The 25,293-nt window shown below is 37.0% G+C and overlaps 2 protein-coding genes across 2 annotated transcripts; one reads left to right on the plus strand and one right to left on the minus strand.

Moving 5' to 3' along the window:
* Positions 1-1,822: 1,822 nt before the first annotated feature.
* Positions 1,823-9,236, minus strand: LOC117293856 (ribose-phosphate pyrophosphokinase 2). Its single transcript, XM_033776322.1, has 7 exons — positions 8,953-9,236; positions 7,419-7,602; positions 6,968-7,066; positions 6,372-6,496; positions 3,960-4,133; positions 2,717-2,876; positions 1,823-2,476 (listed from the first exon to the last, which is right to left on the minus strand). The coding sequence occupies exons 1-7, from the start codon at positions 9,120-9,122 to the stop codon at positions 2,384-2,386; spliced, it is 1,005 nt and encodes a 334-aa protein (XP_033632213.1). The 5' UTR covers positions 9,123-9,236; the 3' UTR covers positions 1,823-2,383.
* A 296-nt stretch (positions 9,237-9,532) lies between these two features.
* LOC117293423 (ubiquitin-conjugating enzyme E2 K-like) lies at positions 9,533-22,708 on the plus strand. Its single transcript, XM_033775751.1, has 5 exons — positions 9,533-9,742; positions 14,156-14,311; positions 14,748-14,930; positions 20,988-21,116; positions 21,385-22,708. Exons 1-5 carry the CDS (start codon positions 9,680-9,682, stop codon positions 21,454-21,456), a joined length of 603 nt encoding a protein of 200 aa, XP_033631642.1. The 5' UTR covers positions 9,533-9,679; the 3' UTR covers positions 21,457-22,708.
* Positions 22,709-25,293: the final 2,585 nt, after the last annotated feature.

The raw sequence follows: 25,293 nt of genomic DNA on the forward strand, positions 1-25,293 counted from the left end.
TATGGTAGTTTAATTAAAGGGAAGGTACACGTTAGCTAATTACTCAAAACAAATATTAACTTAAAAACTGACTTGGTAACGAGCATTGGAGAGCTGTTGAGAGTATAAAACATTGAGGGAAACGACTCCCTCTGAAGTAGTGTAGATTTGAGATAGAGGTTATTTCTCACTAAAATAATAAAAGACTTCTAGCCAGAAGCACACAAATTCACCCAACAAGGGTGTTGTTTCTATCATTTTCTCGCAACTTCGATGACCGATTTAGCTAAAATTTTCACTGGTTTGTTATTTTATCCTTGTTGGGATACACCAAGTGAGAATACTAGTTCAAATTATGAACCAAAACAAACCATTCCCCCCAAACCCTGAAAAGAGAAGAAAAAAAAATGTATTGTTCCCTCCAATATCCTAATTCACCTTTCACTATGTGCTGAAAAACATTTAAATTAACTAAAAACATACATTGTTTTTATCCTGTTAATTGGTTTCATGGTTTTTATTTCAGAACAGATATAAGTTTTACTATAAATCTAAACCTTGTAATTTCATGAACCTTGTAATTTCATGTTTCTCCTAAATAATTAATTAATAATTAATTAATTTGCGAGTGAGATTTGAATAATGTCTGGTGCATTTTAATTCCTGTGACTTAAGAGGCAATTCCTAAGTCAAATGGTTCGGGGGCAAGCCTTTGCATAGCAACCTTTAGATGAGCAAACCCTAATACCATATAATTCATTCAGAATTGAGTATGGGTGTCCACCGTCTATTAAAACGCAACTGTCTCGAATAGACTGCTCTGAAGAATTCAAATTTAAGTGGTAACTTGTGATCAAGCATGTCATTGTACTAGACAATTATTCAAATCTAACACGCAAATGGCTTATTAAACCTACTTTTGGTAACATCGTCAAGTGAGTTGACCAACCATATCAAACAATTTTGTGTGCACAGGTTGTGTATGGTGACACAATTGTTGTAAACGTGACATTACAAAGTGTGGATCTTAGAACATAAAAGGTCCACATAATATAGTTTATCATTTAAAACCACAACGGGTGATAATGATTGGTCAGACAGTAGGAGGGTTAATGAATATAAAACATAAATGCCAAAAAGGATGGACATAATTTTAACATATGATCAGTAACCAAAGTGACCACATACAGCAAAACATTGAAATACAAGTACCAATAATACATAATTGTAAAATTAAAGGGCAAACTTTGACATCAATTTGTAATTAACCTATGCTATAAAATGTTAAATTTAAGGCTAGCAGTTTGTTTCAGCACTCAAAACTTCACACAAAATTGTCCTTTTGTTTTCTGCTATACACAGCTAATGAGCATGAAAGTACTTGCGGTTCATCATTTGAAACCTCTCATGCATGAACAGTTTTTCCTGATTAAAATGTTTCTGGGTGAAAACTATCCAAACCATATTACTCAAAAGGCAAATTTTATGGTAATTATTTTGTGGAGTATTTACTAATCTATAACCTTTAAAGGGTCTATGTACTGTACTCATTGTACGACAAAAAACACTATGTCTACAGATTTACAGTAAACTTACATGGTCTGAAGATAATGATAGTAGAAAGCTTCCCTGGAAATATTACTTGCTGAGGTGCTGTAGTTTTTGAGAAACGAGTGAAACAATGGCATGAAAATTATTTTTGTCTCGGTGATCGTGAGACGAAAATTACTTTAGCATGTACATTTGTAAAACTGTATTTTCATGACATTGTTTTACTCATTTCTCAAAAACTACAGCACTTCAACAACTAATATTTTAAGGTATGCTTTCTAACATCAATATCTTCAAACAGTGTAAGTTTAATGTAAATCTGTGGACATTGTGGTTTGTGTTATAAAAAGTACCAAAATCCTTTAAACTGGATAACCCAATGGTTAGCACACAGAGTGTACAACTTTTTCCCTGAAAACAACATCAAGTGTTTAACAAAGATGGGGTGACAGAGGGTTCAAATTCCCCAGGAGTTTCCTAGGGTTTCACTTCCTGGGTATTTGCTCTGTAGTGTGAAGAGGGCCAGGTACTACAGACAAAAACAACTGGCCTTTAAAAGCACCATATATATAGATATGTGTGAAATAAGCATTTTTACGCAGCTTGCACCAAGCCCTTTCTTCAAACATAGATGTGTTCAAACTGACAACCTGCACAAATTTCTCAATTATAAACATCTTTGCTAAGCAGAAATTACCAGGGAATCGCTCACACAAAATCCATTACAAAGCATTTCAGATGGTATCCAGTTCGAGCCCACAAAGATTTGTTTTGTGCTAAGCACTTTGTGAAATTGTGCCCTGTGTTTATGTACAATGTACACAGAATTAGTCTGGTTTGGGAAACGTCAAACTTAGAGTGGGACATGACTGAAGAGATACGACACTGACTCGCCATTATGCGTTCTGCGGATTGCTTCGGCCAACATCATGGAAATGTCGATTACCTGAAACAAAACGATAGAAAATTAACATCTAATAAACTTTGTGCCTTCCTGACTGAAGTAAAGCAGTCATCAAAGTGAGAAGAAGACAAAAAAAGTCCACATTGTGTCCAAACCACAATGTAAACTTCAGAATATTCTACATGTAGGAAAACAGCCCAGCAAATTACTTCTGGAGAATTTTCACATCCCTCAAATCTCATCCCTGATTTCAACAATCAAGTTTTTTTTTTTTTCACTCACCGTGATTTTACTGCACTGCTTCATATTCTCCTCCTGAGGGATGGTGTTGGTCACAACGACCTGCTCAACGCAAGAGTTGTTGATGCGCGATATGGCCGGGCCTGAGAAGATGCCGTGGGTCAAGATGGCGTAGGTCTTGAGAGCTCCAGCATCTTTGAGTCTGTCAGGAAGGTAAAATGCAGTAATAAACAACCTGGGAAGCAGCAGCCATGGGATGACCTTAAAGCCATTATACACTTTCGGTAAACAGTATTGTCATAGTCCCACACTTCGTGTATCACAACTTATATATAAAACAAAAAACCTGTACAAATTAAGGCTCAATCGGTCATCGGAGTCGGGAGAAAATAACGGGAAAACCCACTTGTGTTTCCGCGCGTTTCGCCGTGTCATGACATGTGTTTAAAATAAATCCGTAATTCTCCCTAACGAGAATTTATATTGTTTTACAGTTTTCTCAAAAAGTAAAGCATTTCATGGACTAATATTTCAAGAGAAGTCTTTCACCATTACCTTCTGTAAACCCTGTAAATTATTTGTAAATCTGTAAACTTTTTTTTTTTTCTGTACCGAAAGGGTACAATGGCTTTAAGAAGATGGGACTTTTTATTTCTGATATCAATGGATACCGACTGAGAAAGTTTGAAACAATTTTGGGTTGAACAAAGAAAAATTTACAAGAGCGAGACTTTAGCCTCCATTTTAATGTGCCAGTGTTTGACCATTTGAGCTATTAAGCCCTTAAGTATTTTTCTGATATCTTTGTTAGTGGGTGCCATTCAGAAGCAATACAACCTGTAACTGCTGTGTAGCAAGGGATCACACCATAGAGCTATATACATTGACTAGAGGGCACCCAAGTTTACGATACAGGGTGGTTGACTGTGTACTACGTAGACGCATTCACCACTTGATATCATATAGCCAGTTGGTTTAGTTTATCATTCAAAAACCACAGTGGATGATATTGGAGGGTTGACTGTGTAGCAAGTAGATGCAATCACTACTAATACTGTATTGCAGACTAGCATAGTTTGTCTATCATTCAAAATCACAGAGAATGGTATTGAATGGTCAGACAGTATGAGTTGACTGTATAGAGTATGGGTTGGCTGTGAACTGTGTGGTACATTCACTACTTATGTCATTTTGCAGACTGTCAAATCATTTAAAACCACAGCGAATGATATTGAACGGTCTTATAGTAGGAGGGTTACTGAATTGCTTGGTGAAATCAACCTACTTTCTAGCCGCTTCACAAACAGTTCCGCAGGTGTCGGCCATGTCATCCACGAGGATTGCCACACGGTCTTTGACGTCACCCACGAGGACCATTGATGCGACCTCGTTAGCCTTCTTCCGCTCTTTGTGGATCAAAGCGAACTCTACATTCAGACGATCTGCAATTGACGTTACCCTGTTCAGAAAGATAAGAAAACCATGCATGAAGAAATATTTTTGTTGTATCCTATACTTTCATTAGACAAACAAGATCTTGTTTGTGTATGGCAAAAGATGCATGACATAATAGTGTTTCAGGGTTGAGTGATTTCCGAAGTGTACATAAGAACATAGATTAATACAAAGTTAAAGGCAGTGGACACTATTGGTAATTACTCAAAATAATTATTAGCATAAAACCTTTCTTGGTGACGAGTAATGGGGAGAGGTTGATGATATAAAACATTGCGAGAAACGGCTCCCTCAGAAGTGCCATAGTTTTTGAGAAAGAAGTAATTTTCCACGAATTTGATTTTGAGACCTCAGGTTTAGTACTTGAGGTCTTGAAATCAACCATCTAAACGCACACAACTTCGTGTGACAAGGGTGTTTTTTCTTTCATTATTATCTCGCAAGTTCGATGACCGATTGAGCTCAAATTTTCACAGGTTTGTTATTTTATGCATATGTTGAGATACACCAACTGTGAAGGCTAGTCTTTGACAATTACCAATAGTGTCCACTGTCTTTAAGTAAGTAAGGTTTGCGGTGACACATGTAAAATCTTTTTGTGAGTAGTGGTGGTGGCTTTGTACTGCTCAGCGTTTCAGTCAGTGTGCTCTGACCGTCTTCTGGGTTGTTGAAGTCTATCACACTATTCCAGTATTTACTTGCATTCCTTCTACATACAACAATTGTGAAGGTTTAAAGAAACTGGACACCTTTGGTAATTGTCAAAGACCAGTCTTATCACTTGGTGTATCTCAACATAGGCACAAAATAACCAACCTGTGAAAGCAATCGGTCGTCAAAGTTGCAAAATAACAATGGAAGAAAAAACACCCTTGTCACACGGAGTTGTGTGCTTTCAGATGCTTGATTTAAGGACCTCAAATTCTAATTTTGAGGTCTCAAAATAAAGTTCAAATATTTTAGTGGAAAATTACTTCTTTCTTGAAAACTACGTTACTTCAGAGACAGCCGTTTCTCACAATGTTTTATACTATCAACAACTCTCCATTGATCGTTACCAAGCAATTTTGTATGCTAACAATTATTTTGCGTAACTACCAAGAGTGTCCAGTGCCTTTAAATGATGAAGGTACAAGGACATATGTCTGGAATTAAACATAGGACACAGAGGCATTGACCTCTGTTGCCCTGGCCTTGGTGCCCCTTCAACAATTTCCAATGGACGTTTAACATTTTAATTATTATTTCCATTGGAATTGCCCTTTAATAAAAGATGAAATTCCTGGCCTTATGACATGTAGGTTTGCGGAGACACCATTTATTTAACCTCTGATTATAAATATTAGTATAATTTATTCAGCCAATTCAACAATACAACACAATACAAACATACTTCCAGATGGGCTAGGAGAAACATAAGCAAAGTAATAATACTGTGGTCCGTAGACCTGCCTCCCCACAGGTGATAAAACGAGTAATAAAATATACATCACAATTTATGCAAGAAGAAAAATAGGAAATAAAAAACATACATGTACAACAGTTAAAAATTAACAAAACATTTAAAGCATGAAATATGTGAGAGCAATACAAAGGTTCTTAGAAGAACCAGGGGCTGATATGTCTACAAAACTTAAATGCTAAGCAAAGTGTGATGTTAATATATATTTGGTATAGGGTACCACCGTGTATGTATCTACTTGCCAGGTAAATTTTGTTCTTTAGAGAACTGTCTTGCTTTATATTCTAATACTGCAGTAGATTTTCGGAACTTGGGAGACTTCTCAGTTCTGAAAAGAACTGTCCTACCTATGAACTGCTACCTGGGCGAATTGTAGAAAATCAGCCATTACTACTAGTTTAGCTTTTAGTGGATTGTTATTAACTGATCTGCAGCGGAGTGAGTTCTTAAAGGGATTCAATGTTTCAACTAGCTTGCTCTAGTCATCGTCAGGAGACTGTGTGATGTCACAATACAAATCACTATGGTTACACAGACAACTCATTTTAAGATGAATCTTAGTGCTTTGAGAAATCAACCCCCTGCAGCCGATTTCACGAAACGCTAGGATTAATCTTATCTCGAGTTAGGAAGAGTAACTCGTCCTAATTTAGAATGGGTTAAATGCGTCCAAACGTCTTTGAATACGGAACTTAACCCGTCCTAAGTCCTTAGATTAATCCTGAGTTAGAAAGAGTTTGGTGTAATCGACAGCTGGTCTGTCACGTAGGGAGAATTTACCTCTTTGCACCACCAGCATCTGGTGAGACAATGATAGAATTCTCCCAAGTTGGTATATTCTCCTTAATCCACTTCAGTACGGCTGGCTCAGCATACAGGTTGTCAACAGGAATGTCGAAGAACCCCTACACAAATGGGAGAATTTGTTGGTTAAATTCAATGTTTATTGTCCATAAATCAGAAACTTGCTGGGCAACAATGTGTTTAAATGCTAAAATAATGACATTACTAAGAATTAACTACAAATAAATAAATAGTAAAGTTGCGGGTACAACCATGTGCTAAAGCTCTTTTGTGGGAGTGTTGGCTCTGAACAAAATCGGCATCATCAACTTGGCGTTTGGCTGGTAGAATGTACTAACTTCCCAAACTTTTACAAACAATTATGGTTAAAAATAAAAGCCTTGCTCAAGGGCACAAGTGTCATGACTGGGATTCAAACCCACACTCTGCTGCTGACAACCCCAGAGCTTGGGTTCTGGGGAACTACATGTAGACCACCCGTCCACCTTAAACCACAAATAGGCTTTAGGTATGCAGAAGTGTTTGAATTGACCGTTGTATTAAACTTCTTCAAGATGCTAAAAATTACAAACCTGTATTTGAGATGCATGGAGGTCCATTGTGATAATATGGTCAGCTCCGGCTACAGAAAGCATGTTTGCAACCAGCTTAGCTGAAATTGGAGCACGACTCTGTATGGAGACAAAAATTAAAATATGTTTGAACATAGTTGTAATTTTCTTACCATTATTTGGTAATGAGCAATGGAGAGCTGTTGATAGTATAAAACATTGTGAGAAACGGCTCCCTCTAAAGTAAAATAGTCATTGAGAAAGAGGTAATTTCTGACTCAAATATTAAAAGACTTCAGGCGTGAAGCCTTTTTTAGGCATCTGAAAGCACACAATCTTTCATTATTCTCTACCAACTTCAAAATGACCAATTGTATCAGAATTTTCACAGGTTTGTTTTTTGTTGCATATAATTTTGGGATACACCAAGTGAGAATAGTGGTCTTTGACAATTACCAAATCAGCCACTTACTTTATCTTTCTTGTCTTGTCTTGCGTATGGAAAGCAAGGAATGACGGCGGTGACACGAGACGATGAGGCAATCTTACAGGCATTGATCATGATGAGCAACTCCATCAAGTTATCGTTGATGTCACCACATCCGCTCTGTACGATGTAAACATCCTCCCCACGGACACTCTCACCAATCTCAACACTGAAAGAATTAACAAAAATCATTATCAATTTTTCAAGAATCTTGCTAGAAAACGAATTCGGGTCATCTCAAACCCAAGTCAACTTGTACCCAAGTCAACTCGTATCCAAGTCATCTCGTACCCAAGTCAACTCGTACCCAAGTCAACTCGTACCCAAGTCAACTCGTACCCAAATAAATTTTTACAAACTTTTGGAGTTTCAACTCGTACTGATAAATTTTGTGGTTTATTTAATTTTTGTTATGTAAATCATACATTTTTTTATTCATTGTTGTAATGATTTCTTTTTTTCATGTTGCAGATACATGTAAAAAGATAATCAGAACATACGCAGATGAATGAATTGAATACATTTTTATTATTAAATTTTCTAATGGGAACCCTTTAATAAGAAAAACACGGAACTTCGTACTATACATTGTATGTTTTTATATTGAATGAGTTTGTTTTTAAGCAAAAAAGAGAAGAACTTAAAAAAAAGTTAACCCTTTTTATGTCTCATATGTCTTTATAAGCACCAAACACCGAAAAAAAGAAAAAAGAAAAAAAAAGCAGAAGAGAGATGAACATCTAGCATTATTTAAAACGAAATTCGAGAGAAGTTATTATTTTTAATAAAAGTGAGTAGAACATCAATTTTATTTCCCGTCGCTTATAAAATCACGCCGCACGGATTCTCCGTATCGACAAACAACGTACGTTATACGGTACGAGTTGACTTGGGTACGAGTTGACCTGGGTACGAGTTGACTTGGGTACGAGTTGACTTGGGTACGAGTTGACTTGGGTATAATATTTTAAGTACGAGTTGACTTGGGTACGAGTTGACTTGGGTACGAGTTGACTTGGGTACGAGTTGACCTGTTTCGTAGAAAACTAGGTCGGTAGAAAGCCATCTCATTTCTAACGACATAAATACTTTGAAAGTAAAAGAGTGTACCTGTAGCGGTAGTTACTATACTAGTAATAGTATATATAATTTAAAGTGAGGTGCAAAATTTGTTATTATATTTTTAAGAAGGAAGATAACATTATTAAAAATTTACAAACTGACAAAAGGAAAAAGCATAGGCCTACAAGTTCAACTGATAAACATACCACTTCAAAAACAAAATTTGAATTCATTAGACATGTTGTTACTAATACTAGTTGCTGGGTTTTTTTATAATTCGATTTGGTTTATTTATTTAATTACATTTTGGATGAACACTTTGTTTGTTTATTTGTTTAAAAACCATCATTGACCCGTTATATGTGTCTGCGCACACAACACTCCACAGCCAGCATCAAAACACACACAAAACACATGACCGAATGTTTCTAAAATTAAACTTGACCCCAAACCTTACCATGTTTCTTGATTACTGAACTTCTTCGTGACAACTTTTCCAACCTCAAGTCCCAATCTATCTACAATCTTCTGAGCCAAATCAATGTGGGATGACCCGCTAAACACTTTGACGTTCGGCATCTTTCTGTCTTTCAAGTCGGTTTTCAAGTCGAGCTCTTGATCCACCATTCATAAACATGCGTAGTGTCTTCGTCGTGTGCATGTGAACGGCATGCACAGCTAGTGTGCGAAAACGATTAGGGACTTTTTTCCCCCCGATGTTTTATTTTCTGCCACAAAAAGATGACATGTGCGCGCCAGTGGTGGCGCGCTCGCGGGAAACGTTTTATGGCGAAATTATTACAGCTATGTAATAATAATGTTGAATGAGCATAACAAAACCGAAAATACAAAATTATCTAATTATAAACAATATAATTTCAAAAACTATTTTATGCTGTTAAAAAGAATCATTAAACTGAAATTTGTATTAATATATTTATACTTTTAGAGCGAGTATGACCCGTAGTTGACCCGACATTCCGGTGACCTTATTTTGGATGGAGCCCGCCCTCTCTTGGTAAAAAGCTGACGACACGACAGACGACGAATGGCATGAATGGTCGTCGAATAACTTTGGATTTACGCACGAAAATGGAAAGCAAATTGTCCTTTCAATTCTTGAATTTGTACCTGGTTTGATTTCCATGTTTGCATAGGGACTAGTTGTACATTTAGACTACCTCATGGCTACTATAGCAGCTTCCAGAATACAACGGGAGCTCCGGGAAGTGAATGCTGACACGGAGGTGGGTATGCCGTTCGAATTGTTGATTAAAATGGGGATGGGTGTTTTGAATGAATGAGGGAGGCAAACTGTTGAAATTGAATGACTGAATACACATGACACATTGATTTGTGATGACGCAATTGTATTTAGTAGATACAAGATGACTGTCAATGACTTACACTTTTTAACATATTTAGTTATGATGAGTTCATTCAGCCATGCCCGAGACTGGGACTGGGAGAACAAAAAGGCACTGCCTGCATAATTAGTTAGATGATAAAAGCTTGTTGATTCTAAATAGAGAAATGAAGCTGTGCTGTGCATCAAGTTTAGAGTTGGATTTTGAGCATGTTGAGGGTGTGTCAGGTTGCTGTCCAGTGAATGGTCGTGTTGGTTAACCAGGCACTTCATGGTTGTATGGTATCCACTTTGCCATTGGCATTTTTATTTTTATTGGTGGCATGGTTGGCTTTAGTTGCGATAATCGTAACCCTCCATCCTCCCGACGGTCGGAGACCGGAGGGTTACGACACAAGACTGATATTATCGGTGTAACTAGCAGTTTTGACCAGTTTTTGCCAGACTCGTGATCAGATTCGTCCTTTTTTTCCACTTTCCAAAATCATGACAGACATTCTAAACACATGGAGTTGATCTTTATTGTATGACAACGTCATCTGGAACCCTTAAAACAACATCATGAAAATATTTGGCAGAAAAAACGACAAAAACTTACCAAAAGACTGACCGAATATATCCATAATCCATAGCGGGACCAACTAGTGATTTTGAACGTCGCACTTGCTTGGCAACAACCAATCAGCGTGACCCAACCATCGATGTCGTATGCGTATCGGCCATTCCAGCTTGCAAACTCACCGCCTGTGTGTGTAAGCACTGATCCCCCGCACCGAGTGCGCAGCATGCAGGCATGTACATGTACATGTACTGTGTGAACATCGTGCGTGCACAAACTATACAGCTCGTAAGTAAGTACCGTGTGCTGCTCCATACCCCCACATGGCCAAACACACCCTGACGTTGTGTGTGTGTGTGCAAGTGTACACAATACATGTACATGTACATGCCTGCATGCTGCGCACTCGGTGCGGGGGATCGGTGCTTACACACACAGTGCGGTGAGTTTGCAAGCTGGAATGGCCGATACGCATACGACATCGATGGTTGGGTCACGCTGATTGGTTGTTGCCAAGCAAGTACGACATCAAAATCACTAGTTGGTCCCGCTATGGATTATTGATATATTCGGTCAGTCTTTTGGTAAGTTTTTGTCGTTTTTTCTGCCAAATATTTTCATGATGTAGTTTTAAGGGTTCCAGATGACGTTGTCATACAATAAAGATCAACTCCATGTATTTAGAATGTCTGTCATGATTTTGGAAAGTGGAAAAAAAGGACGAATCTGATCACGAGTCTGGCAAAAACTGGTCAAAACTGCTAGTTACACCGATAATATCAGTCTTGTGTCGTAACCCTCCGGTCTCCGACCGTCGGGAGGATGGAGGGTTACGATTATCGCAACTAGGTTGGCTTGTGTGCGTAAAGCGCTCGCCTCTCACCAATGTGACCCCGGTTCAATTCCCGGCCAGGGCCATGTGAGTTGAGTTGTGCGTTGGTTCTCTGCTGTGCAACGAGGGTTTTCCAGACTATCTGGGTTTTTTTTCCTCAGGAAAAATCAAACACTTTCGATCTTGGCTATGCTCCGTGGTCATAATGGGTTGATGTGGCTGGCAGCTGAAGGCGCCCTTACATGCCTGCTTCTCGAACACGTTGTAGCCGCGTCCTTCGCAATTCAGCTCTAGCTGCGAGTAAGGATGATTACGCCCCCAAATTATTATTATTATATTTCCTTGGTGCCCCTTGAAAAGTTGGAAGCATTTAGAGATTTACTAGGTTTGTATTGGTTTTTATTCTCCCTCTCAAAGAGTGAATAATTTTTCTAGATAATTTAGAGGTGACTTTTCTTAACCAAGGAGGAAATACCGGAGTCAGGGCAGCTGGGATGGTCTGGGAATCCTGGGATGCCAGTCAACTACGTACCTCACCAGCAAAGTTGTCCACTACAAAGTCCCCCTCCCCTTCATGCCCTGGCAAAGTCACCCCCTAGCAAAGTTGCCCCTCTCAAAAATATCTATCACCCATTAAAAAGTCGCCCCCAGTAAACTTCCGGCCTGAGTGATAGTAATTTATGGCGGTAATTGTCTCTTTTGCCCTCGTCATTGCCTTGGTGTCCCTTGAAATGTTCGAAGCAATAGAAATTTACAATAGTTAGTACTTGCCTCATTTATAAAGTCAAGGAGGAAATGATTTGGTCACCTAGGATGTTCTCAGAAGCCAATCAACTCCCCTACCCCCCCCCCCCACCCCCACCCTACCCTTTATTCTTTCAGCCCCAATGGTGAATTTAGTGGACTGTGCACTATACCCTGCTTGATCCTACATAATGACTTTAGTCGACCAAGATAACACACAAAAAATACTCAAGCCGGATCACAAAGGACATTAATTGTTAAGCAGCTGTAGATGTGCCCTTGTTCACCCTCCATATCCAAGCTTACCATCATTGGAAAGAGAAAGATCACATCCTTCTATTTATTGTCAAATAAAACTGAATATTGCTATTACACAATCCCTTCAAACTTGAGTGGAAAGATTTTTATTGCCAAACACGCACAGAGCACTATATATGGTTGTGTATGAAAAAAAGTTGGGCTTGCAGGAAACAGAAGACAAGCTGAATACTTTTTGGCTAGACTTAATGTTTGGATCAAAACGAAATTATACATTTTGTATTACTTGTTAAATGCTCAAAAATGTAATATTCAGGGTAATAATAGGGTTTCTAAAGTTAATGTTTAAAGGGTCTATGTACTTTTTGTCAGACAAAAAACACAATGTCCACAGATTTACACTAAACTCACACAGTTTGATAGTAGAAAGCTTCCCTGGAAATATTACTTGCTGAGGTGCTGTAGTTTTTGAGAAACAAGTAAAACAATGTCATGAAAATAATTTAGCATGTAAAAATGTATTTTTATAACATTGTTTTACTCATTTCTAAAAAACTACAGCACCTCAGCATGTAATATTTTAAGGTAAGCTTTCTATTATCATTATCTTCAAATGGTGTAGGTTTAATATAAATCTGTGGACATTGTGTTTTGTGTTTGAAAAAGAAGGTGCGAGAATGAGTGATTCAAGCTTGATTGGTCAAACAATGTGGGCACCAGCATTTGTTTCTGTCACAAGAAGCTGGTGTTTAAAGAGTGTTAACTTGTTTTGTTACTTATTATAATGTTATATAATTGATCCATGGCTGCATAAATTATATTATTTTTTATATCAGGCTTCCAGAGGCAAAAATATATCAGCGTATTGAACGCTTTCGTTAGAAGTACCCGGATGACAGCAATTTTGTGTCAGTAAAAGTTCCCGGATGGAGCAATATTGCTTCAATATTGCTCCATTCGGGCATTTTAACAAGTTTTGCTGGTTCCCATATAGTCAAGAGCGCGCTCACTGTTGTTGACCAGTGAACGGAGCTGCACATAATAATCAACAACAATGGCTGCTTCTCTTGAAAGCAAAACAAGCAGTAGGCCTACATGTTCTGAGAGCTTACCTGGCAGAAAAGAAATCTTCCAGCGAATTTTGAAACCTGGATGTTGTATCAGGAAAAAACATAATGAAATTGGTTTGAAAATCTGGAATCAGGTAAACCAAAATAGTGTTGCTTTGATCATGGAGGTAGTGCTTTGATCAAGTCCTCAGCCTGATATAAATAATAATAACAATATTGGATGGCTTTTTTTCCGGGGATACAATAATATATTGCACTCGCTATGACAATATGGCACTTGTCTTCAACTCGTGCAATATTGTCATAGCTCGTGCAATATATTCTTGTATCCCCCTCAAAGCCATCCAATATTATATAAATATTGATACAAATTTCTGCTCTTGCTACATAAAAGTGGCGATCAGTTTTAGAATACTCGACAGCGACACCACAAACAGTTTCCCCATGTGACCCTGGGCCAAATTTCATAGAGCTGCTTAAGCACAAAAACTACCTTACCGCAACAAAATTAAGCGTACCACAAAAAAGGTTGCCACCGGCTAAAATACAGAATCTATGTAGCATCTGTGACTGGTATCCTGCTTGTTGTTGCTTTATAACAGAAACTGTTTAAAGGCACTGGATACTATTGGTAATTACTCAAAATTATTATTAGCATAAAATCTAACTTGGTAACGAGTAATGGGGAGCTGTTGAAAGTATAAAACATTGTGAGAAACAGCTCCCTCTGAAGTAAATTGCTAAAGACATTTTTTGTGCTTGACAGCTTTTTTGTTTCATTTTTAGTCAGTCCACAAGTTTCTCACAATTTGTTGCAACTTTTCTTTTCAGCTGATCAAAGATGATGTTTCAGTGGATCTTATAGATAACTCTTCATTCTTAGCACTTAAAGGAGAAATCCCCGGACCCAAAGATACACCTTATGAAGGCGGGACATTCCATCTTAAAATAGACATCCCAGAAACGTATCCCTTCAACCCTCCACAGGTAACAAACTTGTCTGGGTTTTTTTTGCAAAATAGAGAGAGAGAGAGGCAGAAAGCACTTTTTACGAAAGTGTGTTGTGTCATCGGTTTGTTTGTCTGTTTGATTGTTTGCTTGCTTGTTTTTTGTTTTTTTGTTTAGAAGATCTTTCCCTTTACTAGGGAACTCTGCAAAGTCACCCAAACAGATACAAATGCCAAGCTGCCAACATCTAATCTCTCTCATGCAAACATTATTGTGAATTGCACAGTTCAAGAATTTCTGATTCAGTAACGAGACGACTTAATCTAGTTATTGTGTAATCAGTAATTAGCTTGGGGATTCGAACCCACTACCTTGTGATTGCAAATCCTATAGTCTAACCACTGAACCACGGTGACTTTAGCCTTCTAGTATAAGCATCTGCTTCTAACTGAACCTCTCTTATGTGTACATGTAGGTGAGCTTCACCACAAAAATCTGGCACCCGAATATAAGTTCAGTTACAGGAGCAATCTGCCTGGACATCCTTAAAGATCAATGGGCAGCTGCCATGACTCTCCGTACGGTGCTACTCTCAGTCCAAGCCCTACTATCATTACCCGAGCCAGATGATCCACAAGATGCAGTTGTGGCGCAGCAGGTTAGTGACCATTAATTTCATCATAATAGTAGTGACTTAATAAGATGTCAGCACTAGTAAAGTCGTATGATTCTTCAACCCAATTGAAGAAAAAACCTTAAAGACACTGGACACTATTGGTAATTCGACAGAGACTTGCAGGTTGTCACTGCCCAAAGTAATTTATGTTAAGAAAATATTATCTGCTAAGCAAATCGAAGTAGAATGCAAGAGGAAGGGAAAGGTTCCGAGTGCGGGGAGGGGGGTGGTCTGATCCCCCTTCTGGTTTGACCTGTAGAATCATGCACAGGGAGGGGAGCCAGTCAGGCGATGAAAGTCTCCTGTTATCTTTAATATATTTAGTTGAGACTCCATACAGTTCAGGATGATCTATAAATAATTTTTGAATTTGTGTATGATTTCACAAGCACTGCAGTTGTCCTTTCTAACCTTGTGGGGGATAATCAGTTTTCAGCTGGAGATTTACGTTGCCATGGTAAAAAGATACACTTTTTGTTAATACCGACCTTCATGATGTGAAACAATACATCAAGGATTGATTCATGTGTAGATGATGTGGCCTGGTTTTTAATTGAACGTTCATTACTTGTCCCAGTCTCCTTTTTTTTCCCCGTATTTCAAACCAACCTTATTTCAAACCAATGTACAATGTATTAGATTGTGATTTATAGAGGTAACGGCAAAAATGTACAAAGGGAAAGAACAAAACCACAATTTGCAATGTTGATAATGTATATCATTCATCTAGCATTTGGCTCTTACTGATTAACTGTGCGAATCGCACTCGTATTTCAAACCAACTTACAGGGGCGTGATGTACCGAGTTATTATTATTACTATTTATTATTATTATTTATTCAGCCATTTTAACAATACATGACAATAAAAAAAATACTTCCAGATGGGCTAGGAGAAACAAAAAACAAAATAATTACTGTGGTCCATAGACCTGCCTCCCCACATCTGGTTGTAATACCAGTAATAAAACGAGTAATAAACTATGTATAAAACCATTTATGAACAAAAAGATAGGAAAGTTAACTATAAATAAAACATGTCTATGTACATCAAAGTTGGCAACTAAAACAAAACATAATAAAAAGCATGGACTATGTGAGATTAGAACCAGTTTTAGGAGTGTCAAATTTGAGAAACTTTGCACAGTGTAAAAAACAAATTAACATTAAACAAAAACAGAAAAATTCCTAAACACTTAAATAATGTAAACAAATATCCAAGTAGAATGCAAGTTAAATTTAAGTGACTAAATCTATAAAGAGAAAAGAAAAAATCCATCAAAAGTATGTAAATAAATAATTTAATGAGTTAATAAACAAATAAATTAATAAATAAATAGAAAAATAAAAAAATAAGTAAAAAAAAATAAATAAAAAAATAAATAAATATACATATGAGTATATATGACCCCTTGAAATATAGTTTAAGTTGAAAGTAAATTGTGGGATTGCACATAGTTGTTATGAAACTGTAAAAAGGTTTAAGCAAGAGACCAATTAAGAAATATGAAGTGTAGCTACATGTACACTATCTTCATGCTTCAGAGCTTTTAAAAAAGATGGCAGAGAAGTTAAAATGGCACAATTGCGGAATTCGATTGGTAGAGCTGACCAGAGCCTGGGAAATATGTGGATAGCACTCAGATGCAAAGATTGAGTTCTGGCAAATAAATGTTTGAATGTTAAAGCGCTATCATATCTATGGTTAACAACAATGTTATTATTAACAGATTCACATTTAATTGTATAAAAAAGACACTTAACAACAAATGAGGTCATCAAACAATTACGGCGACTTGATAAAGAAGTCCATTTTAAAGCACAAAGTCTGTTGGTATATGACATTTCTCCAAATCGTTGACCTAATATAAATCTAGTTGCACGCCTCTGGATTCGCTCCTGAATCTGAGTTTGAGGCAGCCAAGCAGGAATCCCATACTCTAAGATTGGAAGAACTAGACTCTTATACAAACATATTTTATCACTAACAGATGAATTAAATGCGACAGTCCTTTCTAATCCTAGCATTCTATTTGCACGAGGAACAACATCCTTAACATGATCATTCCAAGTTAACTGAGAATTTAAAGTTACACCAAGGTACTTAAATGAATTAGTAATTGATAATTGAGAGTGATCTAACATGTAAATGGGCAGCTGTAAATTACGTTTTCTAGTGACATGCATTACTTTAGATTTAGTAGCATTAAAAGTCATTCCATTGTTGGTACACCAGTTGCACAGGTTGTCTATAGATCCTGTTGCAAAACAGTAACATCATTAATAGATTTGATTGATCGATAGATTAATATGTCATTAGCAAATAATACACAACTAGAATTTAATCCAAATGTAATGTCATTAATAAACAAGTTGAAGTGCAAGGGGCCGAGAACACTCCCTTGTGGTACGCCTGAATGAACATTGGCCCATTTAGATGTTTCCCCAAGAGATTGTACTCGTTGTTGACGGCCGACCAGAAAATCTTTGACCCATCTCCAAAGAGGACCCCTAATGTTAAACATAGTACTAAGTTTGTTAAGCAAGTGATGGTGAGGCATACGGTCAAAGGCTTTAGACATGTCTAGAAAGACAGCATCTATCCTGGGTGGACTACGCTGGTCAAGAACAGAAGCCCAAGCATGGTGAACATTTAAAAGCCGGGTCACACACTGTAAACAGGAATTATCCAAAATGTTTAAAAATGTAACAACAAAACTAGAATTTGTAATTTTGAAATTATGCATACATTTTGAGGACCCTGGAACAACATGCACTGTGACGTATAGTCCTGAAGATCTAGAGAAGATGATGAAAAATGAGTTTGTTTGATGTGAGAGGAAACCCCAAATTTGGGAAAACCCACGCAATCACGTAGGAACTGGAAACCCAATCCACATGCAACTTGCAAGTCCCTGGTCATGGATGTACTTCATCTTTAAGTACTCGTGTAGTTGCATAATTTTTGTAGTGGTAATATAATCAGGCATCAAAATAACCCAGGACACCCTCAGCTAGCAATTGTCCTGCTCCCCTGTGGTTTTGCTGTTGTGCGGTAATGCCCTTCGCAAATTTCCAATACAAATTTAAATTTTTCTCATAAAAGTGCACATTACCAGAGAAAAATTGCTGTTCCCTTTCAAGAATGAAATTCTAGGCCTGCAGAATACTTCCGTGTATACAAAAATACCACCGACTTTGAAACTTAACTTAACATAACTTGAAACTTAACTGTATTTTAAAGCTTTAACAATGATTCAAAGCGCTGTACAGTCAGACAAATATGCGTCGCATGGACTCAGTGGAAATCCACCTCAATTCCGATAAAGCACCCATGATACGCTGATAAAAAAACAGTAAAAAGATGTAAAATTTACAGCCTTCAAACACTCACTTTTCATATTGGAAATAAATGCCATCCGCCAAGGTCAGTTTACTAATAATATCGTTGAGTCACTCCGAAGCATAAATTATAAATAATTCTTACATCATCTATTCAATGCCCCTAATGAAAATATGGATGTCTCTGTACACAAAATTGCCATTTAATTACCAAAATGAACAAATTTTATTTAACCTTTGTTATGTTGTTGGTTAGTCTCCTTTAAAAAAATAAAATAAATAGCTGTTGCAACAATTTACCAACCAAATGGACTGAGGGTATAAATGCAAAAAATAGTTAATGGCCTGATGTTTCGACCCTAGCAGAGTTTTCTCGAAGGCTAAATGACAACTCAACATTTAGCCTTGGAGAAAGACTCTGCTAGGGTCGAAACTTCAGGCCATTAACTATTCCTTTTTAATTGAAACAAATAAAAAAGACAAAAACAGACACAGAATTGAAATTGTTATTCAACAAATTAAAGGAAATTTATTGACACCCTGTTTTACCTGTATCCGTCATTTACATGTAAATCACTTTGTAAGTGAACAAATTGGACACACATTTTTAGATTTCTGACAAATTGGGACACCCTTTTACCAAATCTTGGTTACTAAAACATTGAAGTTTTAAGTTGTACCTCCTGAAAAAAAATCACTTTATGCATAAATAACTGAAACCAATCAATTATTAACTGATACCATGGTATTTTCTTTAAGTACCATTTAAAAGTATGAATATAAGATGTGATTTTTTTTAAAGTGTAAAATTGTTTTTCTTTTGTTTTTTCTTCATAATAATAATAATGTTTTTTTATATAGCGCCTGAGACAAAGATCAAAGCGCTGTACAATTAAACAAGAACAATGCAAAGAAACAAGAAAAACAAAACAAAAAGGAATAATGACGAGGCTGACTGAAAAAGTAGGTTTTGAGGTTTTTCTTGAAAATGTCAGTAGAATATGATTCCCTGACGAGTTAAGGTAATTTGTTCCATTCCTTCACCTATGATTTTTAAATGATTGCAAAAAGTCTATCATGTACACATTTGGTTGTACATCATTGAAATATTATTGCAATTATTCACATTTTGGTTGAAACATTTATTAGAAGCTCATTCAAAAATACTGACAACTCAAATCAAGCCACTAGGCATCTAGTTGTACTACGGCGGTACGACGTTAGTGAATAATCTCCCTTGTACATGTATAGTGGAGAAAAATTAACCACAAAATATATCTTATTCTGTTGCCACTCAAAACAAATTATGATTTGTTACTCAATATTAGTATTCAGGGCATGCCCAAAACAAGTTCAGTCCATTAATTATGCAAAATTGCTGGATGAAATCATTTCCTAAATTAGACAATATGTAACTACATGTACATGGGAAGTGGTAAAACTATGTCAGTATTTAAGACATTTTGTGGGATATGTAATGTACATTCCACATGTGTATGACATTCTGCATACACAATCTTACATTGTGTGTTAATTATTACACGCATCTCAAAATGGACAGCTCTTAGTCAGGTCAAATGCTGGTCAAATTTGATGCATACAACCTGCATCGTTATTGATGGCCGCTGTGTACTTTGATTTCAGGGTCATGCTTAGTTATGTATGGGATGAAAACATCATGGTTAAAGGCACTGTAATTTGGTTTAATTACTCAAAATATACATTAGCATTTAAACAAATTGTACTCGGTAACGAGCAACGGAGAGCTGTTGTATAACACATTGTGAGAAAGGAATCTCTCTGAAGTAACGTAGTTAAAAAATAAGAAGTATTTTCTCACTTAAATATTTAAAGACTTAAGCTGAAGCCTTTTATTTCTACCTGAAAGCACACAAAATGGCACACAAGGGTGTTTTTTCTTTCAGGATTTTCTTGCAACTTCGATAACCAATTGAGCCCAAATTTCCACAGGTTTGTTACTTTATGCATATATGTTGGGACACCAAGTGAGAATACTGGTCTTTTACAGTATTACCAAATGTGTCCAGTTCTTGTAAGTGCAGCCCTTAAAGGCTGAAAGGATATGATTAGTTTCTGTGTATATTCACTAATTTTATTGACGACATGAAATACTGGTGATTTATCACACATTTTAATACTAAAAATATTTGCAAAGTGGCGAATAAAAACCTGTTTAAAACTATGCTTGTTCCAAAACATTATGCACGTCAACAACTCATTTCATTTTGTATAAAAAAACTTATAAGCGGAGGAGGAACGTTTGATCATGCAAAAGACGTAACCTTTATTGCTTCATCCTTTGGATGTAATAGAAAGCCAATGGTGCTAAAATGGTATTCTTAAAATAAGAAAAACATCTCATTTTGATAACATATTTCTTGTGTCACTCCCTGGAAACTTTTGTAGGGAGTGACAAAAGAAATATTTTCTCAAAATAAGATATTTTTCTTATATCAAGAATACCATTTTTAGCAGTGTGGTGCTTTGTAATCATGGTATTTTATTATCTTTTAGCAGGAAGCCATTCACAAACACTGAACACTAGTTAGGCTGGTAACCTGTTACTGCTAAGCAAATTTGTTTGATGCTATGCAAATTGTCAGTGCTGAACAACATTATGAAATTCTTATTATTATTTTGCTCATTTAATTTTGTAAATGTTAAATTTTCTTTGCAGTACAAAGAAAACCAAGATGCTTTTCAGAGAACAGCGAGGCACTGGACATGTGCCTATGCCGGAGCTAAACACAGAAGCACAGAACTAGATGAAAAAATTGAAAGAATCACCGAAATGGGTTTTGATGAGGTGAGAGGCTGTACTTCTAGCTTTCTAGTTTTTGTTACCATTGGCTCAAATGAAACCATGGCTCAAATGAAAGCTTGTAACTTTCTCGACCCCCATCAAAATACCTATTGAATTTTAAATCATAATTTGGGGGTCAAATCGGCCAAAAATCTGACATAGCATCTTTAATGCTGAAATTGAATGCCAAAAGAATACCATCATCCCTTTAAGCCCTTAAATCTACTTCCACAAATGATTTGATTTTTCTGTTGTTGTGTTTCTGTTCTAGTCAACTGCAAGGGACGCCCTATCAGCGACGAGTTGGGACGTAGAGAAAGCTGTCGACCGGTTAATGAGTTGATGAGAAGATATCTCTACTCTGTATAGACATTAATCACTACACGGCCATCTTTATCTGAGTCCCAATAACCTGTAATGAATAACTGTACTCCTCCATAACGGGCGCTTGACTAAATTTCACTCTTTTTTTGAATTGGGTAGTACATCATTCAAATCTAAAGTCAGAAAATCAAAAAGTGAACATTGAGGAAATTTGTGATTTTTTTCTAAATAACCATCTTTTATGGATTGATGAGCTGTTTATAGACCCTTTGCATATGACATCAAGCATCGCCCTCAATGTGGTCAAGGGAAGACCTCTGATTGGCTGGTTGTTGTGCAATGCGCACAGTGCGACATTACTCGGGAGTCACAAAACTTCTAAGAGGATCTGTACTTGAAGGAAGATAGACAGATAGTACATGTGCACGTTTCCATTGTTTGTGCTCAGTGATGGTGACATTTGCAAGTGGTCTATTTCTGAAGCTCAGTTTTGCTTTGCTGGCCCTCGATTTTAGCGAAATGGCAGCGGGTACCAACCACATCTCTGGCTGCAGCATTCGCAAACGGACACCAACCCCCTTAGAAATCTGAGAAATTATTCTCAGGTACCAATGAGTGAAAAATTATCTAAAACAATATTACTTCAAAGTGAATCCTTTCTCAAAATAGTTTATACTACTAACAGCTGCAGCGCTTCTCACCCAAAAAATTTCTGGTCATTAATATTTTTTACCAATCCAGGCCTCAAATTTACCAACGTCACTGGTGCCCTTTGCTTTTGCTGGGGTGCCTTTTTTAAAGTTACAACACACATTTACATTTCCTAAAAGAAGTGCCTCCCATCAGAGGAAAATTGTTGTGCCCCTTCAAGGCCAGCCAATCCATGACCTTATGTTTAAAGATAAATTTGGAAGCAACACAGGATGGCGTCCCTGTGATAAAAGTTAATTTCTCTGCCTCAAGGCCTTCCATAACCAGCCTCGCTACCATGGGCAGCGCGCCGTATCGATACCTCTCGTCACTCACCCCTGGGAGGCATGTACTGGGAAACAACGCTGATTGTCTCAGGAAATGGTTATATGCATAATATGTCAAGTGCGTGCGCGCGAAGTAGTTTTGTACGTTGATCACGCCCGCGTTTTTTATGACACAAACAAAAACATTCTTTAAGACGAAAGCGGAGCGTGCGCGTGTAGAAAATATTGAATAATGAATATGTATGTTCATTAATGGCTCATTTAAATGTGCTAGCATATAGCACATTTAAATTTGCCAATTCCAGGGGTTATGATTGAGCAAGGCATGCTGGGGAAAAAAATGGCGCGGTGAGATCGATCACCACTGGGAACGAGGTTGTTTCATAACAGTCCCTCGTATATAGTACTTACCCTCCGACTCATTAATAATCTATTGCCTACATTAAGGTGCCAGCCTACTGTGATACTGCAGCCCAAAATGTGTGCGTGCGCAATGAGCATGGTAGAGAACCATTGTAAACTTTGCTTGGCATTTTTTTTTTTTTCTTTTTTTTTGGGGGGGGCTGGAAGGACAACTGGGAAAGCCCTTAGTGGTTGGTATTGTTCATAATTATTAGCTATTCAGGAAAACAAATGATTTATATTTGAATTTATTACAGAAGCTTTATACCAGATCTAATTTGCAACTTTTTTCGCACAAAAGAAAACAAAATTTGTTTGTAATTGTTTCTCAATAAGCTTTTTCATGAATAAGATTATTCCTCAAATGATTTATGAAAAAAAAGCTCTGCACAAATGAAGAAAAAAAGAAATTTTGTGGCTTAGTTTAACGCAAACTGGCTCCGAGGTAAATAATTTATAAAATTTAAGGAAAACATCACAAATTTATTCAATGTCTGTTTAAAGACCATTACTTTGCTGAGAACAAAACAGGAAAAAGTGGCCACGAAGCTTGGTTTTGGATTGCCAACTAAAGCCTACCACAGAAATTAAGCAATATGTAACGAAATCAACCATACAAAAGCCTACAATTGTTGCACACTGCACATTTTATAATTGAACCACATGAAACATTCTTGCATAAACACAGACTTTATGCAACGTTTTTGACCGTCTTTGAAATTAGAGATAATTAGTTGCAGAGATGAAATGCTTTGTTGTAACTAAAGTAGTTCTTGCAAATTTGGCTTCTATCAGTTTGAAAATGGACAAAGGTCACGGCACCATTTTTCTATGGGTGAAGGCAAAATTTTGCAACATGGCGAGTGGTCGGTATACAAATAAGATCTCCGATATTTACAGAACGCTGTCTGTAATGTCAATACACATTGGGATTCAAGGCTAAATGCTGCAGTAAATTGCATCTACATTTTGTAATGTCCAACGATTTTTTTTTTATGCATTTCTCTGAATGAAATTTCTACATCTGGTGTGAACTATCCTTTATCTTTACTGAACTCCACTTAGAAAGATTGGCACTCTGTCGTTTTGGACAAACCCTAGTGTGAACAAAAACCTTTATTTAGAATATGTTTTGTAAACAGCATGGTGTGATTAATAATGTAACGTTTGTTGATATCAGGGTCCAGTTTCATTAAGCTGTTAAACAGACAAAACCGCTTAGCAAAGAAAAAACTTGCTTAGCAGAAACAGGTTACTGGTCAAAATATCATGTGATGTATACTGTTTTCAACTGCTTCCCTTCTAAATATTGCTTCGTTGAAAACTCTGCTATGCACCATTTCTTTGCTTAACAGCTTTGTGAAATTTGGCCTAGGTGTGTATAGTGACTTCTAACCTGTAGTGACATTTGACCTATAGTGACCTTTGACTTGATCCTAATCTCTGAATGTGTTTTCTCGCGTGGTTGCTTTTATTGATAATACTGGATGGTTTGTGCAAATCGGATTTAATGCGTTCTGATACATTTGGCAGTCACGGGAGACTCCGGGACGTTTTTGTGGTAGCAAATCGTCCTGGGCCGAATTTCATCAAGCTTGCTAGCACAAAAACTTGCTTAGCGAATAATAGAATTACTTAGCAGAAACAGGTAACCAGCCAATAAGTTTGCATTGTTGTGGCTGGTGCCCCACTCAATTGCTATTTAGGAAAGGAATTTGTCAAGTACAGTAGTAGTAGTAGTTATTAAATTGGGCATAAGGTGATTTTCTTATTCTAAGCATGCCAACTCACTACACCCCTATGTTCCAACACCCCAACTGTGTTTTCATAATCTTAACTCTAGCGTGTAATTCACATGGGTATTTTGTGAACAAAGGGTTGTCGGGAAAACAGAGCAGTCACAATGATTAACATGGAGTTATGTTACTTGGGATTACCTTGGAAAGTTTGCTGCCCCTTTTGTGTAAAGGTTTGTCACAGATTTTTGAAAATGGACTAATAGCTATAACATCTGCATAGTTTGTAATGGGCTAGACAATGTTATCAAATGTGTGCCTGATTGGCCAATTAGTTATTACAGACTTGTGATTGGTCAGTTTAGTTATCCTTTTCACAGTCAACTTTAGTTTACTGCACTCGTAGCCTCTCTCCTTTACCATAGGTGACTACTGACTTACAGTTGATCAAGCTTTCACACAAACACTCGACCTTCAGCACAACGGCATAAAGCTGTAGTTTTGTCTGTGTTCACCCTCCAGTGGCAGGTTGTATGAAAAAAGTTGCTGTTTTGTGATCTCTTCAAACTGGAGTGGAAAGATCCAAAATGCTGAACATATACGTACAGAGACCCTTATGGTTTGACTTAACACTGAGAAAACAAAGACAAGAAATTTAACCTTTATTGCCCAATCTCAGTGATTTTCAGATTTAATATGAAATGGAATTCAATAAGACCTTTCCAGAACTTACTTGGCTGT

The sequence above is a fragment of the Asterias rubens genome, chromosome 8 (genome assembly GCF_902459465.1).
Source record: "Asterias rubens chromosome 8, eAstRub1.3, whole genome shotgun sequence".
Taxonomy (NCBI): domain Eukaryota; kingdom Metazoa; phylum Echinodermata; class Asteroidea; order Forcipulatida; family Asteriidae; genus Asterias; species Asterias rubens.

Excerpts from the sequence above, each read along its gene's own strand:
- LOC117293856 (XM_033776322.1), bottom strand. The coding sequence starts at position 9,122 with ATGGTGGATCAAGAGCTCGACTTGAAAACCGACTTGAAAGACAGAAAG. Across the intron at positions 7,603-8,952 it reads TTCAGTAATCAAGAAACATG|TGTTGAGATTGGTGAGAGTG; the intron begins GTAAGGTTTGGG and ends TAATTCTTTCAG. Across the intron at positions 7,067-7,418 it reads GACAAGACAAGAAAGATAAA|AGTCGTGCTCCAATTTCAGC; the intron begins GTAAGTGGCTGA and ends GTCTCCATACAG.
- LOC117293423 (XM_033775751.1), top strand. The coding sequence starts at position 9,680 with ATGGCTACTATAGCAGCTTCCAGAATACAACGGGAGCTCCGGGAAGTG. Across the intron at positions 14,312-14,747 it reads ATCCCTTCAACCCTCCACAG|GTGAGCTTCACCACAAAAAT; the intron begins GTAACAAACTTG and ends GTGTACATGTAG. Across the intron at positions 21,117-21,384 it reads CCGAAATGGGTTTTGATGAG|TCAACTGCAAGGGACGCCCT; the intron begins GTGAGAGGCTGT and ends TTTCTGTTCTAG.